The 18,999-nt window shown below is 33.9% G+C and overlaps 1 protein-coding gene and 1 long non-coding RNA gene across 2 annotated transcripts; both read left to right on the top strand.

Annotated features, from left to right (window-relative positions):
• The first annotated feature begins 12,704 nt into the window (after nucleotides 1-12,704).
• LOC137805507 (secreted RxLR effector protein 161-like) lies at nucleotides 12,705-13,341 on the top strand. Its single transcript, XM_068605447.1, has 2 exons — nucleotides 12,705-13,086; nucleotides 13,223-13,341. The coding sequence occupies exons 1-2, from the start codon at nucleotides 12,705-12,707 to the stop codon at nucleotides 13,339-13,341; spliced, it is 501 nt and encodes a 166-aa protein (XP_068461548.1).
• Nucleotides 13,342-15,214: 1,873 nt separating this feature from the next.
• LOC137807004 (uncharacterized) lies at nucleotides 15,215-18,373 on the top strand. Its single transcript, XR_011080458.1, has 3 exons — nucleotides 15,215-15,892; nucleotides 16,433-17,369; nucleotides 17,581-18,373. It is a non-coding gene; the product is annotated as an uncharacterized lncRNA (long non-coding RNA).
• Nucleotides 18,374-18,999: the final 626 nt, after the last annotated feature.

Genomic DNA, 18,999 nt, shown 5'->3' with positions numbered 1-18,999 from the left:
TTTTTACTTAAATAAGAAAGAAATGCGGAGTTTTTTAGGGTTTGATTGACCAATAATTGTTGATTTCTTTTTCTTATTGTCTTTTCTAAAATTACATAAAAGAAGAAAAGTATAAAGTTTCTCTATTGTCTGTTTTTTTTCTCCACCTGATAGTAATTCGTGGTATGCTTTTGTCCATGATATCTCGTGACACATTTAGGCCTATTTCAATTCCATTTAAACAGTAATAGCCACACCGGGAAGAATGCATAAGAAATCAACAAATAAATATAAAATATGAAAGACTTGAGTTGACAAACTCTATAAATTTATTTTAAAATTAGTGAACTTAAATCTACAAATAAATATAAAATATGAAAGAGTGAGTAGGTAAATAAAATAATATTTTATAATAAATTATATTATTTAGAGACCAGTATAGTGACCATTTTTTGGTATTTATATATTTGGTCACGAAAATGAGTTTCTATATATTTTGGTTACTAAATTGGTTTCAATGAAATTGGTGGTTAATTTGGTTTCTATATAATTGGTCACTAAATTATTTTTTATATATTTGGTAACTAAATTGATTTTTATTTAATGATAAATAAATTGGTTTCTAAATTAGAATCTAAATTTGTATCTAAAATTAGCGACCATGATTTTAGCCACTTACGATTATTAGATTATAAATTAGTCCTAATTAAGTTAGTGACTAATTTTATCATTTTAGAAATAAAAAATTTAGTTTCTAAAAGTAATTTTTATTGTAGTGTATTAATTAAGTGCAAAAGTTTGAAATTAAAACTAAAATTTTATATAAAATGTTATTAAAGAAAATTGCTTTAATAGGTTATGTTAAACGACAGTTTTTCTAATTCTTCTTATGCTTTTAATAAAAGGACACTATTTTTTATTTAAATTTTACATTTTATTTGAAACATAGTTGAGTGTAACATGTAAAAGATTAATTTCTCTCAACAGTATTTAGAGAAAATATGATTTTATTAAAAATATATGAAAAATAAATTTATATTTCAAAATTAAAAGGATATAAAGTGTCATTTAATATAATATCAGATAGATAAGTGTAATCTCTCTTTATTCGTGTTATGGAATGTAACGACACTTTTTAAACAAAAGCAGAAACCCTGTCACTTTCTTCTTCTTTCTTCCAAATCACTTTTTTTCTCTGTCAACTTCTCTCCTCTCCTTTCTCTCTTAATTTCTCACTTCATACCTCATCTATTTTAGAATCTGATCATACCATGCAGTAGCAGAGGAGTTAAGGAACATTTCTACCCGATCAGATTTTCAAACAGAGTAAATTCATTTTTACTCTAAATATCCTTTGTTCTCTGTTTTTCCTTAGGATTTAGTCATCAATCTTTGTGGGGTCAGTTGAAAAGTTTAATCCTCTCAACTTATTCTATTATATACTGAATTTTTGTTCTATTTGGATAACTTGCATTAGGCCCGTAATCTTGAAGCTTATCCAGATTGTGGGGAATAAAATTCTAAAAGTTGCTTGAAAAGCAAGAAATTGAGGTAAGGGAAGCTAAATTTAATTTTTAATAGAACCCTATGCTAGAAGATCTGGATGTGGAAGGGACGTGGTCCCAATATTCAATTTCTCTTGCAGGGATGTTGTGTGGTTATATATATTGGGTTGTTTGTTTATATATGATTTAAATTTGTGGAAATATTTGGTTTTGATGATTTAGTATTAAAGTGTTATTTTTTTTATGTGAAATATACTTTTGAATATTTTGGATCACTTTTTGAATGATATTGTATGACGAAATGGTATGGAATTGAATTCATACATTTGGGATAATGTATGAACTGATGTTCGTTGTGTATTAAGTATTGATGTCGGGATAATGTATGGACTGATGTTTGATGTGTATTAAGTATTGATGCCTATGTGGTAACAGAGATCTCCGAGCTTCACTGATGATCTAAGTCACATAGACTAAGATATCAGGTGGTGAGAAGCTGATGGGGGAGTTCATGCACACCGTGACATATGAGATGCACGGCTTGGGTTGTATTGAACTCACCCTGATCCTTTCTGTTGGATTCACTGGTAATCTTTGGATCAGGTGTTAGTCTCTGGTAGGACTTACTTAATACGGGTCTTCCGGGAGACGTTGTTTGTTGAATATCTTGGATGTGTAGATCCATGTGAGATCTATGTGATTGTTTTAATGTTGGGATTTGAAGAAGATTGTATAATTTGAGAAATTGATCATGTAACTTGGTTTTCTCTTTTGATTTAATTGCGTATATTATAAAATTCTATTTTCACTAGCTTACCCTTGCTTTTCTTGTTGTGTTTGAACTGCGATGACTGTACTACGTACACAAGCAGATGATCTTACAGGTGTCTGAGGATCAGAAGAGTTTTAAGGCGTTGATTTTGAAACTTATATTGTAAATATCTGTATTTCTATATGTCCTAATAACGTATTAGGAATGTTTCGAAAAACTGTAAGCTTATATAGAAATATGTAGAACCAGTATTGTAATAGTTATATGTAAATTATGGGATATTACATGGAACATTTTAAAAAATAAATAAATAAATACTAAAACTGGTATTTTATTAATTCATCCAGAAGGGGTAAATTTACATTTTTTTTACTCAACAAAAAATACAATAAATTAACTTGGAGTACTTAAAGTTACTCCAACCTTTATATAAAAAAGATAAACATAATTTACAACATGTACACCAGCAAAAATCATCAGAAAAATCATTATAAACTCAATTGATTTATATGTGTTTCCAAACTCCAAATAAGCAGAGCTCACAAGCATAAAAACTACAAACTAAATTAAATCATGATCCTTTATCTCAAAATATTCCATGACATCGTAACCTCTTTAAACAACAACATGTTCACATGTAGTATATCTACGACTTTGATATGTATATGCTCTTTCAATGTGCGATCCTAGTTGAGAGTCTCGTATTTGGTCGTGTTTCTATTTTAGTTTAAAATTGTAACTTCTTTTGTTGGTTTTAATATATTTTTTTTGTGGGTTTATGACTCACATTTACCGTTATCTTGGCATAAATTGGAGGTTACTTACCGTTGACAATTAATTGTTATTAAAGGAAGGTTAATTGTCACAATCAATTGTAATCAATGAGAGGTTAATTGCCGCAATCAATTGCAATCAATGGGAGGTTAATTGCCACAATCAATTGCAATCAATGGGAGGTTAATTACCATTAATTGTATTTATTATTGTTGTCTCCTAGAACCACTATATATAGTGGCTTACTTCAAGCAATGTAACACACAACAAACAAGCAACACACACTTGCTTCCTCTCTCTTTTCATATACCCTCTATTTCTGTTCTTGGGTGTAAGTGTTTAACCCATATAGAGAGGATTTGTTTTAGGGCTATTTATCTATTAGTCTGAGAGGAATTCATTGTACTCCCAGTATCATTATAGTGAAAGTTTTGGCTCTCTCGCTGGTGGTTTTTTACCTCTATTTAAAGGGGTTTTCCACCTAAAAATTCTGGTATCATTCTCACTTTACTTGTTACTTTAATTTCTCATAATCTTTGGTTGAAATTATCACGCTTCCGCACACGATATCCCTACAAATTGGCATCAGAGCTTTTCGATAATTCAACCAGGATCTGTTGTTCAGTAATGTCGAAATTGGATATTGAGAAATTTGATGGTAAAATCAGCTTTGCTATCTGGCGAGTCCAGATGCTAGCTGTTCTCACCCAGAATGGTTTAAAGAAAGTTCTGGCAGGTAAAATGATGAGACCAACCACTATGACGGAGGAGCAGTGGGATGAGATGGATGAAAAGGCATTGTCTGCAATCCAGTTATGCTTGTCCCGTGAGGTGTTGCGTGAGGTCATCAACGAGAAAAGTACAGCAGGCATATGGGGTAAATTGGAGTCTCTATACATGACCAAAAGTCTTGCAAACAAACTCCGGTTAAAGGAGCGACTCTTTACACTCCGAATGTCCGAAGGTACTCCCATCCAATCTCACCTTGATGAATTTAATTCCATCATAATTGATTTGGAAAATTTGGATGTTAAAATTGATGATGAGGATAAAGCAGTTCTACTTATTGTTTCTCTACCAGCCTCGCATCGACAATTCAAAGAAATTATGTTATACGGTAATTATCTTACCTTAAGCTTTAATGATGTCAAGACTAATTTACTAGCCAAAGAAAAATTTGATACTCAAATTCATTCTGAAAATTGTGGTGAAGGATTAGTAGTTAAAGGGAGAAACCAAGAGAAAGGTAGGAACACTAAACATAAATCTAGGTCAAAATCTAGAGGCAAGAACTCCAAATATTGTCGTTATTGCAAGAAAAAGGGACACGAGATCTCTGAATTCTATAAATTGAAAAATAAGCAAGATAGAGAAGATAAGGGAAATGGTAAACAACCAGAAAAATTTGCCGAAGCTAGTATTGTTGAAACTGAATCTGATGGGGATTGTTTTGTAGCTTCCAACACTGAACAAAGGTCTAGAAATGAATGGATTCTTGATTCTGGTTGTACTTTTCACATGTCTCACAATAGAGATTGGTTTACCACATATGAACCAGTTTATAATGGTCTTGTTTTGATGGGAAACGATGCTCAATGCAAAGTTGTTGGTGAAGGAACAATCAAAATCAAGACACATGATGGAATTGTTAGAACTTTAACAGGTGTCAGATATGTCCCTGAGTTGAAACGGAATCTCATTTCCTTAGGCACCCTTGAATCTCATGGGTGTAGATACTCAGCTGAAGGTGGAGTTTTAAAAGTGTCTAAAGGAGCTCTTGTGTTACTAAAGGCAATTCGATGTGATAGTTTGTATGTGCTGCAGGGTTCAACTGTTACAGGTTCTGCAGCTGTTGCCTCACCCAACAAAGATAACACCAAGTTGTGGCATATGAGATTAAGCCACATGAGTGAGAAGGGAATTCTAATCCTCAAGAAGAAGGGTCACCTTGGTAACCACTGTACTGGAAAGGTTGATTTCTGTGAACATTGCATTTTTGGTAAGAAGAAAAAGGTTAGTTTCTCTAAAACCATACACAGAACCAAAGGTACCTTGGATTACATTCACTTGGATCTTTGGGGTCCGTCAAAAGTTCCCTCCAGAGGTAAATGTCGTTATATGATGACAATTATTGATGATTTCTCACGAAAACTATGGGTGTATTTTCTCAAACATAAGAATGAAGCATTTTCCACTTTTAAAGAGTGGAAATTATTGATTGAGAATCAAACTGGCAAGAAGATAAAGAGGTTAAGGACAGACAATGGCCTTGAGTTCTGTTCGAATGAATTCAATGATTTCTGCAAGAAGGAAGGCATTTCCAGACACTTCACCATCCCAAGTACTCCACAACAGAACGAGGTTGCAGAAAGAATGAATAGAATTATCCTGGAGAGAGTTCGTTGCATGTTCTCCCATTCTGGTTTGAGCAAATCTTTTTGGGCTGAAGCGGCTTCAACGGCATGTTATCTGATAAACCGCTCTCCTAACAGATCAATTGATTGCAACATTCCAAAAGAAGTTTGGTCAGGTAACCTTGTTGATTATTCTAATCTTAAAATATTTGGTTGCCCTGCTTATTCTCATGTAAACGAGGGAAAATTAGAACCTCGTGCTAAGAAGTGCTTTTTCTTGGGTTATGGCTCAGGGGTTAAAGGCTATCGTTTATATGACCCAGAATCTCATAAAGTAATTCATAGTCGAAATGTGACCTTTAATGAAAATGCTATGCTCTCTTCTGCAAAAGATACTGTCATTTCCTCAATTGATACAGGTGACCAGGAAGATGCTCGAGAGAAGGTGGAGTTTAAGATTAAAACACCCGCTCATGAGGAAGACGTTCCCAATTCCTCCAGTACTCAAGGTGATCAAGTCACTGTTATTGATGGTACAAATGAACATTTGAGTCCACATGAGCAATGTCCACCTAAACGACGAGGATTACCACAACCATGGTCTATGGCTCAAGAACTTCCACAATAGAGACCAAGAAAATCGATCAAAGATTAATTGCAGAATCAGCCAACATTGTTTATGCTTTAACTATTGCACAAGAGATGGGTGAAGAAGGTGAACCCAAGAATTACTCTGAAGCTATCTCTGGTGACGACTCAACAAAGTGGATTGCTACTATGCAAGAAGAAGTTGAGAGTGTTAGAATATATGGCCTTAAACGAGAGGGGGGGTGAATTGTTTCAGAGGGATTTTCGCAAACTTTGAAGGTATAATGAAAATCAATGTTGAATTACAGAGAAAGCAATCAAAGAAACAAAGAACCAAAACTGTTTCAAGATGATATCAGAAAAACAATCGGTTGTTTCTTCGAAACAATCAGTTGTTTTTATCAGCAGTTTATAAAAACAACTTAAAAACAGAATTTAAAGAGTAAAGGGTAAGAGATAAGCACGCAAGCAATTTATACTGGTTCACTCTTACACCAAGAGCTACATCCAGTCCCCAGAAACCACTGGGTATTCCACTATGCAATCAAAACCAGATTACAAACACCACACACCAAAGTAGTGACCTTGAACCCCTCAAGAAACACACTACCTTTGGCAAACCACACCAAGAGTGTTGATCTTGAACCCCTCAAGAACACACAACACTCCTTGGCAACACAACTACAGAAATACAGTAATCAAGGAAGAAGGGAATAGAATACACCTGGGTATTACAAAGATTAAAGATCAGAATTACAACCCAATCCTATTCCACACACTTAAGAATGATCCAAAGCTCTTTTCAAATCTTGGAAAAACTGTTTTGATAAACTCTTTCTGTTACTCCAAGATTAGGAGCGTAAAACTACCTTTATATAGACCAACCAAGTGGTCAAAAGCATTTAATAAAGGAGCCAAGTTAGTTAGGATCATTTAAAACATATTAAAACCGCTTAACAGAATTTTGTTAAGGTTTGCAGGAAAACAATCGGTTGTTTTGTCGAAACATGTTTTGGTTTGACAGCAAAGTCAACCAAGTTTTTCAAAAACAGCTAAGGTAAAACAACCTGTTGTTTTGAAAAACAACCTGTTGAATTTTTGACATCTTTTTAGAAAACACGTCTTTTCAAAAGGTTAAAGATTCAAATGAACTTGGATCATCTTAAGGAGTGAATTAACAAGTTTCAAACAACTAGACAACACACACACACCCAGCAGCAAGGTCTTCAAGCTTTCCTCTTGGATTTGGAGACATCAAAGCATCTTGTTCAACAATCTCCCCCTATTTGATGAAGACAAATCCCTGGTTTGTTTGTGTTGTTGTTTTTGAACTTGAAAGGTCCTGCAAAACAAAATTTGTGCATATACAAAGCAAGTATACCAGCAGGATACCAAGGCACACAAAACCAGTTTTCTGCATAAGCCTTTAAGCAGAAAAACCAGTCAAATAACCATAAAAACCAGTGCCAAAATGAGACTTGTGTGCAGCTGAACAATGGTGAATAATAACATGGCAGCAGCAGAATGTAAACCATGATAAAACCATATAATACCAGAGTGTATCAGCAACACCACAACACATAAAACCACACCATTCTCCCCCTATTTTTCTTCTCAAATAGAATGAAAGAAGGGATAAAAACAGCAAAATTTCAAGCAATGAAAATCAGCATATAGCAGCAACATAATAAACCAGAAAACCTGTGTGTTGTAGCAGCACCATTGCAGCAACAAATTTTTGATACCATATAAGAATTGCAGCAAAATCTATGGTGTATCAAAGCTATGACAACAGTAGAATCAAAGTACCATAGACCCCATAAATTTCAGCAAGGAGACCACAATTTCTCCCCCTATCTTTTCTTCATCCAGCAATTCAAGTTGGTCAAATGATTGCTCAAGAGTTGGATTTGGTAGACACATTCTCTCTTCTATTAAGAGCAAACCTTCCAAATGTTCCAAAGATTACATTCACAAATATTCATCAACCTCATGACCACCAATGTGGTTGCCATTCATAAAAAGCTTTGAATTTCAAGGAAAACAAAGAATATATCTCTTTATGATCTAATTCAGAGGCACAAAGAATGCATATTTGACTCATAATGGGTTATGAAAGAAAAGAAACAGTTGTAATCATGCATAAGAAATCATGATAGCTTTATTCAAATGTTCCAAAGGTAAAACAATCGGTTGTTTCGTGAAAACAATCGGTTGTTTTTCTGAGACAACAAGAAAATGTTATTTTTTAAAGCAAATCATCTTTCAAAGTGATGGGAAATGCATAATGAAATACATTCATACCTTTGCATTACCTCAAGCATGTTTAGAATCTCATTTGGTCTTATGAAGCCAAAATCATAAGATGAACATGTACAACATACTTTACATAGGTCATGAATTTTGACTTGTCAAGAATTTGAGTAAGGTGTATACTCTTGAACCATAAGCATCACTTTGATTATTCTTCATCATAGCACCTGTACTTGAAAGGTCCTGTAACACAAAATTGATGCATATACAAAGCAAGTATAGCAGCAAGATAAAAAGACACACACAAACCAGTTTTCTGCATATACAACATTAGCAGAAAAGCCAGAAAAATTGAAGTAATCAAGTGCTTTCAAGTGCAGAGAAGCAACAACATAATGCATCAGATTTAAAGCTATCTTATAAAACCAAATCAAGCATAAACAGCTCCCCCTATTTGATCTACAAATAGACAATGAGAAGGGTTGTACAAAGCACAAATCATAATGATAATAGAGTTGTCCAGCAATACAAACAATTTTGACATTTCAAGAATATAACATGTCAAAGAGCTTTCAAGAAAACAAGTGGATATAATCTTTTATTATCATACTCTGAGGCACACTCAATGCATATTTGTCCAAAAGCAAGATTTGAAAAAGAGAAATAGGTTTAATCATGCATAAGCAAACTTGACAGCATTATACAGAGGTGCAGAGGAAAAACAATCGGTTGTTTCGTGAAAACAATCAGTTGTTTTTCTGTGACAGCAATTTAAGCATTTCACATATTCAGAATTGACAGGTAAAGATGAATCAGAATGATAGACTTCATATTCACATTACATAGATGAAAGATAAAGACATCAATCAATATTTTTCATACTACAAAATTAAAGACAAATTCAAGAGAAGAAAATAAAAACAAGGAAAGTCTCATCCTTTTGACAATGTAGTTCTTTCAATGAGTCATTGTCCATAATCAAGTAACTTCTCTTGGCATTCAAGAAAACTAGGCTTTGTACTCAACAGTAATTGGAAGTCCAGAAAGAATCTTTTCCCTTTAGCAGTCATTCTTCAAGTCCAAAGATGATTCTTGGCTGCCAAGGATACCTACAAGAAAAGATTAAGAAGCAAGATTTGGTCCCCTTATGAATTTGGGACCAATGATGTTAGTAGGAACCTTAGAAACCGTAGGAACCCATTTCAAAATACCTTTAGGAACAGAAAACCTTCTTACTCTGCAGAATCTAATAGTGTGGCCCCTTTTCATGCAGTAATGATAAATTTCAACCGGTTGTTTCGATAAAACAACAGGTTGTTTTTCAAAGAAACTTGAAAAGGGTTTTGAAACAGATTTGTTCTTGCTGTTTGGATTAAACCCCAACCCAGCCTTGCCAAAAACACATTTTTGATAAGCAAGAACAGTTTCAAGATTGGATTGGCCTTTGGAAAACTTGTCCATGGTTTTCAAAAGATATTGAACCTTCTTTTGAAGAGATTCACAATTTTCACAAAAACTTGAATCAACACACTTACAAGAAGAGTTTTGGAAAATCATTTTCAAATTTTCAAAATCAGTTTTTGAATTGTTCAACTCTTCTTCCAAGATCTTGACTCTATTTTCCAATGAGTTGTTCAAATCTTTCAACCGTTTATTCAAAAGGGCCAACCTATTAGCTTCTTCATGAGTCTCATTGAAGGCCTCAAGAAGTTGACTATAGTTTTCAACATTAATGGAAGAGCTTGAACTTACACTGCTTGTGTCACTTTCTTGTCTTGTCATTTGACATAAGATTGCTTCTTCTTCATCACTTGAAGAGGAGCTTGATGAGTCATCATTATAAGCTCTTCTTGATTTTCCTTTCTCCTCATGCTTCTTGAAGTTTTTCCTCTTTTTGTTGGGACATTCAGTTTTAATATGACCCTGTTCACCACATCCAAAGCATGTACATTTGTTAGTGTTAAACTCAATAGGTTTCTTGTTATCATACATGTTGAATGAGTCACTTTTGTTGTTTCTCTTTTTTAGGGACTTGCTGAATTTCTTAAACAGCAACCTAAATGTTTCCTCTTCACTCTCATCACTTGAGTATTGACAGTTTTTGTTCCCAGCAGTTTGACTTGATCCAAATTCTTCTTTTGTCATAAGACAAACCTCTTTTCTGGATTCTGAAGAGAAAGATTCAACAAAAGATTCTTCTTTGTCCATCAAGGCACTCCTTGGATTCTTGTGATACTCTTCAAGGGTATTCCACATTTCTTTGGCAGAACTACATTCTGAAACCTTGAGCAGTTCATTAGAATCAAGTGCAGATACAATGATGTTCATAGCTACACAATCAAGATGTTCTCTTTCAGAAGAAACATTTTCAGATATAGGCATGAGATAGTTATTTGTAATAAAATTCCAGATTTTTCTATCTATAGATTCAACAAAGAATTTCATTCTTATGCACCACAATTCATATTTCATACCACAAAACAAAGGTGGTTTGCTTAAACAGGCACCTTCCCCAAAGAAAATTTTTCAGCCATTTAAAAAAGATTTAGGATCAAAACTTGAATATCTTTCAAGAACCAAGCTCTTGATCCCAATTGTTAGAATATATGGCCTTAAACGAGAGGGGGGGTGAATTGTTTAAGGGGGATTTTCGCAAACTTTGAAGGTATAATGAAAATCAATGTTGAATTACAGAGAAAGAAATCAAAGAAACAAAGAACCAAAACTGTTTCAAGATGATATCAGAAAAACAATCGGTTGTTTCTTCGAAACAATCGGTTGTTTTTATCAGCAGTTTATAAAAACAACTTAAAAACAGAATTTAAAGAGTAAAGGGTAAGAGATAAGCACGCAAGCAAATACTGGTTCACTCTTACACCAAGAGCTACATCCAGTCCCCAGAAACCACTGGGTATTCCACTATGCAATCAAAACCAGATTACAAACACCACACACCAAAGTAGTGACCTTGAACCCCTCAAGAAACACACTACCTTTGGCAAACCACACCAAGAGTGTTGATCTTGAACCCCTCAAGAACACACAACACTCCTTGGCAACACAACTACAGAAATACAGTAATCAAGGAAGAAGGGAATAGAATACACCTGGGTATTACAAAGATTAAAGATCAGAATTACAACCCAATCCTATTCCACACACTTAAGAATGATCCAAAGCTCTTTTCAAATCTTGGAAAAACTGTTTTGATAAACTCTTTCTGTTACTCCAAGATTAGGAGCGTAAAACTACATTTATATAGACCAACCAAGTGGTCAAAAGCATTTAATAAAGGAGCCAAGTTAGTTAGGATCATTTAAAACATATTAAAACCGCTTAACAGAATTTTGTTAAGGTTTGCAGGAAAACAATCGGTTGTTTTGTCGAAACAATCGATTGTTTTGGTTTGACAGCAAAGTCAACCAAGTTTTTCAAAAACAGCTAAGGTAAAACAACCTGTTGTTTTGAAAAACAACTTGTTGAATTTTTGACAGCTTTTTAGAAAACACGTCTTTTCAAAAGGTTAAAGATTCAAATGAACTTGGATCATCTTAAGGAGTGAATTAACAAGTTTCAAACAACTAGACAACACACACACACCCAGCAGCAAGGTCTTCAAGCTTTCCTCTTGGATTTGGAGACATCAAAGCATCTTGTTCAACAGAGAGTCTTCTCAAAAACGAAATATGGGAATTGGTGAAGTTACCAGAAGGAAAACGAGTCATTAGTTGCAAGTGGATCTTTAAGAGAAAAGAAGGGATCCCTGGTGTTGAGAGTACAAGGAATAAAGCAAGATTTGTTGTAAGAGGTTTTGATCAAGAGAAAGGTATTGACTTTAATGAAGTTTTTTCTCCTGTTGTTCATCATACTTCAATACGTATATTACTTGCTTTAGTTGCCTTGTATGATTTGGAGCTGGAACAGTTAGATGTGAAAATTGCTTTTCTTCATGGTAATCTTGAGGAAGAGATTTACATCCAGCAGCCTGAGGGCTTCGTTGTACCTGGAAAGGAGGACCATGTATGTCGTTTGAAAAAATCTCTTTACGACTTGAAGCAATCACCAAGACAATGGTATAAGAGGTTTGATTCTTTCATGGTTGGACATGGATACTCCAGATGTAGCTATGATAACTGTGTTTATTTTCAAAAGACATCTGATGGGTCTTTTGTATACTTGTTGTTATATGTTGATGACATGTTGATTGCTGCAAGAGATAAATCTTTAGTTAACAAGTTAAAGGCCCAACTTAGTAGTGAATTTGATATGAAGGACTTAGGTCCTGCCTAGAAAATTTTAGGAATGGAGATCAACAGAGATCGTCAAGCTCGAAAACTTTTTCTATCACAAAAGAAGTATGTTCTTAAGATGCTTGACAAATTTGGAATGCGAGATTGCAAAGCTGTTAATACTCCAATTGCCGCCCACTTCAAGTTGTCATCAGATCAGTGTCCAAAATCAGACGAGGACAAAAGACGCATGTCACATGTCCCGTATTCAAATGCAATTGGAAGTCTCATGTATGCAATGGTATGTACTAGACCTGATTTAGCTTATGCTGTTAGCATTGTTGGTAGGTTCATGCATAATCCAGGCAAGGCACACTGGGAAGCCGTCAAATGGATACTTCGTTATCTGAAAGGTTCTCCAGATCTTGGTTTGGTATTTGATCAACATAGAGCCGATCCCGGAGGAGCAGTTGGCTATGTTGATGCTGACTATGGTGGTGATTTAGATTGGAGAAGGTCACTTTCAGCTTCAATCTTTACCCTATGTGGGTCTGCTATCAGCTGGTATTCTTCACTTCAAGCCATTGCGGTTTTGTCCACCACTGAAGCAGAATATATTGCTGCTACAGAAGGTATGAAAGAGTGTTGTTCTTGTTATATTTTGTGATAGTCAGAGTGTTGTTCACTTAACCAGGAACAGTAAGTATCACTCAAGGACCAAGCACATTGAAATTAAACACCATTTTATCTGAGACATTGTTGATACAGGAGATATAATTGTTGAAAAAATTCATACAACCGAAAATCCTGCAGACATGTTGACCAAGCCACTTCCATCGGCTAAGTTCGATTATTGCCTGAACTTAGCTGGTATTATCCATACTTAATCAAGGCTTCATGGCGAGAGAGTGTTCCAGTCAAAGGCAAGTCAAGGTGGAGATTTGTTGGTTTATGACTCACATTTACCGTTATCTTGGCATAAATGGGAGGTTACTTACCGTTGACAATTAATTGTTATTAAAGGGAGGTTGATTGCCACAATCAATTGCAATCAATGGGAGGTTAATTGCCACAATCAATTGCAATCAATGAGAGGTTAATTACCATTAATTGTATTTATTATTGTTTTCTCCTAGAACCACTATATATAGTGGCTTACTTCAAGCAATGTAACACACAACAAACCAGCAACACACACTTGCTTCCTCTCTCTTTTCATATACTCTCTATTTCTGTTCTTGGGTGTAAGTGTTTAACCCATATAGAGAGGATTTGTTTTAGGGTTATTTATCTATTAGTCTGAGAGGAATTCATTGTACTCTCAGTATCATTATAGTGAAAGTTTTGGCTCTCTCGCCGGTGGTTTTTTACCTCTATTTAAAGGGGTTTTCCACCTAAAAATTCTGGTATCATTCTCACTTTACTTGTTACTTTAATTTCTCATAATCTTTGGTTGAAATTATCACGTTTCCGCACACGATATCCCTACATTTTTAATTCACTATGATAATATTTCAGTGTTACGATTAAAAATTTAATTTATAAAAAATATTAAAACTAAATAATAAAGTTTTGTCTTTACTGAAAATTAATTTCTCAGAAACAAAGGAAAAAAAACATCATGTTTAGAAGTTGACGTGTTCCTAAACTAAAGTAACTTAAAATAAATAGCAATATTATTCTGTAAAAACTTTTTGTTGAATGTAAAAAGTTTTATGAATGCAAAATCAAATAGCAAAAAATTTTGGTAAAACTTTTTATTTTATGAATGCATTTTTAACCGTTCACAAGAAAGATGGGTATATTAGCCATCCATGTAAAGAGAATAAGTAATTTGAAAAGGAAAAAAAAAGTAGTACGAGATGGAGAAATTTGAAAACGAAAGAGGAATAATTAAAGAGCCTTTTCTCCTTGTGGAAGGGATGGGAAGGAAATGGTATATTCTAACAAAAGAATAACGATATATATTAATGAATAAAAAATATAAGATTGTGAATAAGGCAAGAAAAGCTTCTCACAAAACTTTCTATAATAAGTTTTTATTAAAAAGTATTAAGATTTAAAAAGCATATATCCTCTGACAAAACATGCAAAGGAAAGTAACTCACTTTGCATTGCATTTATTCTCCCATTCATACAGTGGCACAGCATGAATAAATGGCATTCTTGCTTTTGCTTTTGCTTTTGTTCCTCCACACGTAAAGATAATTATTTAATTAAAGCTAATAACTCCTCACAGTATTGAAGCATACCTTGAATAGTCTCATAAACTTTTTTCTTAAAAACAATAAAATTAAAATCCGTTAAAATGAATGACTTTGAATAAATTGAAGATGAATTATAAAAAAATTATTCGCAGCATTTCTCATTAGCATAATGTGAACATGCATGTCTGATGAAAATCTCACATCGACTAAAAGTAAAGATTATTCATTGTATATAAGTTGACAGAAATCTCATCTTATGAGTCAGTTTTATGGGATTGAGTTAGACTTAAAAGTTCATTTTGTAATATGGTATTAAAGTCATTTTGAGTCTATTCTAACAAATATTTGTTCGGTTTATCAGGTCACTCACTATCGGACCATTATCGGACCACGAATCATAGGCTTAAATTCCCCATTGCAATAATATCATGGATTAAAGTTTAAGCACCGCCACTTCTTTGGTGGATTCATATTTCTCTGACACACTAATTATCTTTGCATGCATTCACACTCATATTCCTCTATAAAAGGCGTGTTCTATAATCGCAAAACAACACCAAATCATTCTCACAATACAACAAAAACCCTAATATTATATATAAAAGGCGAAACAATGGCAGGTGTTGCATATGGAATCAGCGTCCTTGCCGTTGGTGCAGGTGAGGCTCCACGGCGACCAACACAAGCTCAATCGCATGCTTCTTCCAACAGTGACGATCACAACAACCCTACGCCCACTGAAGAGTTCGGGTATGTGAACTCTGCGAGGCAAAATGTCAAGGGTCTTACCAACCAAACAGGTTATGTTAAGGGCAATGCTAATGGGGCCATCAACTTTGGGACGCTCAAAACCTTTGCAAGGCAAGCATAAGCATAATGAATGTGTTTATGAATGTTGAAAACAAAGATATATAGCTTCAGGCAACTCAATAATTTACTAAATAATCACTTATGCTTTGTTGCCTACTTCTGCTATATATGTTTATGTATTACTTGCCAAAGCCATCATAGTATGAAGAATAAGATGGATGTGGATTTCTAACTACCCTCTCAGTTTCAAATTTCATGCATCTATTATTCTCATCAAATAAATAAATACTTTAAAGTTTTTTTTTTTAGATATAAAATAACAAGTTCTTATATAATCAAAAACAATAAATTGCTCTAAATTATAATTGCGTATAAGAAAAAATGTGGATTTATACCAGGAGATAAAAAAAATTTAAAGATTGTAAATTGGTGTCTCAAATTAACATTTTTTTAAAATAGTATTATGGTTATTTTGAGATAGGTGTAACTGGCTAGCTTATATAGTAATTAATATTGAATTTTCAAAAAGTTCTTATGCATTTCTGCTAAATATTTTTCAATTGTGAAAAGAAACGAAGGTTCCCCATGTTTAATTAATCATCTACACATTTGTAAAATTATATTAAAAGAATGAATAAGCTTTACTTAATAAATATATATTTACATTTTTCTTACTTACTTGTTTATGAATAAAGTTTATTTAATATATATATATATATATATATATATATATTTACATTTTTTTCTTTATACTTATGAAGGAAGAAATTTACATAAAATTTAATATAATATCATTATAATTTTTTTAAAAACTGTTAGCAAACAAACTTTAAATTTAATTAAATCTCATTTAAAAGATAAATTTTAAACTTATATATATATATATATTATTTTTTTAATTTGATCTTATTTTTACTTACATCAATAACAATAAATTACAACTTCTTTTTTTCAAACAAAGTTTAAACTCCTTTATTAAAGTATACATAACATAAAATTTGTCAATTTCATTAAAAGAATAGTACTAAAATATAATTCACATCGTCATTCACTTATAGGGTACTATTTCTTTTATAAATAATAAATTAAATTAAATAGAAACACTTGAAATATACTCCAACCTTTACATAAAAAAAGTCCTTATTAAAACTCAGAGACAATTCAATCAGTTGAGCAGAAATACCAAAAAAATTACATGACATTTAAAACAAAAGAAGATAAAAGTCGTGAAAACACATAGCATCCTTTCCATTTCTTCCATTAGGCTCCATAACTGCATCAACTTGCAAGCCATCCGAAAGCGTATTAATTTACAACAGTTATTAACCTCTGCTGTCCAAACACAGTTACCCTCACTGCAGCTCTGAACCTCCTCCATGAAAACAGAACCTTTCCTAACCCGGTTACATGGATCAAAAGAGTAAAATCAATGTTAAAATTAATCATGTAGATCAGTAACATGCTACCTAGCAGTTATACCCGCTCATAACCTGTGATTTTTTACCTTGTTTGACTAATTAGCAGCATTGTACATCTATCATCCTGTTAAAACATTTTACACACCCTTGTACAACTATCATCCAGATAAAAACACTTACATACATTTGTGTAAATGTATAATGGAGCAGTTAATCATTAATTGAAAAGCATTATCATGCATCATGGCAACCCCATAATATATGCAGGGGAAAGTGGTTCATCGCCTCTGAAGTGTGTGTGCCACTGACTGATGTTGAATCCAAACGAGTGCTGGATTTAAAAGCTTCGTTCCTGCACATGTGCACTCCTCTGCTGCATGTGAATACTTCAATGCCCCTCCATATAGTTTCTTATTGCAAAACACCCATGGCCTATTGGCTTGTTGCCTCGGCCAAAAGGCCACTGCAACTGCTTTATTGGTAATGCCTCTGCATCCATAAATCACATAATGCATTATTATGATGTACACATAGCCATTATAGAAAACAGAGAAATATTATTTATGAATGTATCTATCCTCTGTACAGAAAGGCAATGGATATATAAATATATCCATGTAAAATCAGAATGCAGTTTACAATACGGTTACATAACTGTTTGCCTAACACCCTCTCTTAAACTTATGGTTAGATATGAGTTGGATTGGGGAACCTTAAGTTTATGGCGTACTTGAAGAAAGGTAGAATCAGAGAGACGGGCTTGCTAAGAGGATCGACCACTTGAAAACGATCAGAAATATGAATAAGTTGAACCACATGATTTTGCACATTATCACTAACAAAATGAAGATCATGCTTAAAATGCTTGGATTTGGAGTGCAAGACAGGGTTTGCACTTAAGAGCACAACTCCAAGATTGTCATAAAATTTCTGAGGAGGTGGAGTTTGTATGTGAATCTCCTGGAGAAGAGATTTAAGCCATAGAAGTTTAGTCATGACAGTTGCAATTGCTCTATATTCGACCTTTGTACTGTTGTTTATGTTTGTGTGTTGATCTGGAGATGAGATTTGAACCTAAATAGATGCAAAAACCAGAGGTGGACTTTCTATCATCAGGGTTTGCACCCCAATCAGCATAAGAGAAGGATTTGATGAAGGAAGATGATTGTTGGTGTAAAAGGAGACCATGATCAATTGTTCCAGCTAAATATCGAAGAATACGCTTCACAGATTGTCAGTGATGAAGTTTGGGAGAATGCATAAACTGAGAAACCTTATTGACGGAGGAGTATGAAAGTTCAGGAATGGTTACAAGAAGATATTGAAGTGTAACCACGACGGAGTAATAAAGAGTTGGATCACTGAAAATTTATGTTGAATTCTGATGTATGCAAGTGTTGGAAACCATAGGAGTGGGTTAAGGTTTTGAATCCAACATCTATATACATTGTAGAAGATCACGTATGTATTCGGATTGTGAGAAATGCATGTTCCCACTTGATGTGCGAGTAATTTGAATGCCTAAAAAATTATGTAGCGGGGCAAAATCCTTCAAAGGAAAAAAGGAATGAAGTTTAGAAATAAGAGAGGAAATTTCAATGTCAGATGAACTAGTGATTAGAATGTCGTCAACATAAACTAATACAAAAAGAGAGGAAGTAGAAGTGTATTTAACAAAGTGGGATGTATCACTCTTAGTGGCATTAAAACCAAGATGAAGGAGAGTAGTATTTAACTTAAGAAACCAGGATCGCGGCTCTTGTTTCAAACCATAAGTTGCTTTATTAAGTTGACAGACAAGATGAGGTGCATCAGTGTTAAAACCTGGTGGTTGTTGCATGAAGACACATTCTTGTAGGTCACCGTTAGAAAAGCATTATGTCAATATGTCTTACAGACCAACGAGAGGACACAACATGTGTTAGAACTAGCCGAATGTTGGTGTGACAAACAATCGGGCTAAAAGTTTCTGCATAATCAACATCAGTTGTTTGATTGAATCCCTTGGCAACAAGATGAGCTTTGCACCGTTGGAGAGAGCCATCTGTAGTAAGCTTTGTTTTAAAAATCCATTTACAACCAACAAGAGGAGCTTCTGGTGGTAGAGGAC

This window comes from Phaseolus vulgaris, chromosome 3, assembly GCF_000499845.2.
Source record: "Phaseolus vulgaris cultivar G19833 chromosome 3, P. vulgaris v2.0, whole genome shotgun sequence".
Taxonomy (NCBI): domain Eukaryota; kingdom Viridiplantae; phylum Streptophyta; class Magnoliopsida; order Fabales; family Fabaceae; genus Phaseolus; species Phaseolus vulgaris.
This window is presented reverse-complemented; position numbering and strand designations above follow the sequence as displayed.

Bases quoted from the DNA above. Each gene is read 5' to 3' on its own strand.
- LOC137805507 (XM_068605447.1), top strand. From the start codon at position 12,705: ATGTCACATGTCCCGTATTCAAATGCAATTGGAAGTCTCATGTATGCA. The intron at 13,087-13,222 runs GTATGAAAGAGT...TTGTTGATACAG, and splicing joins ATATATTGCTGCTACAGAAG to GAGATATAATTGTTGAAAAA.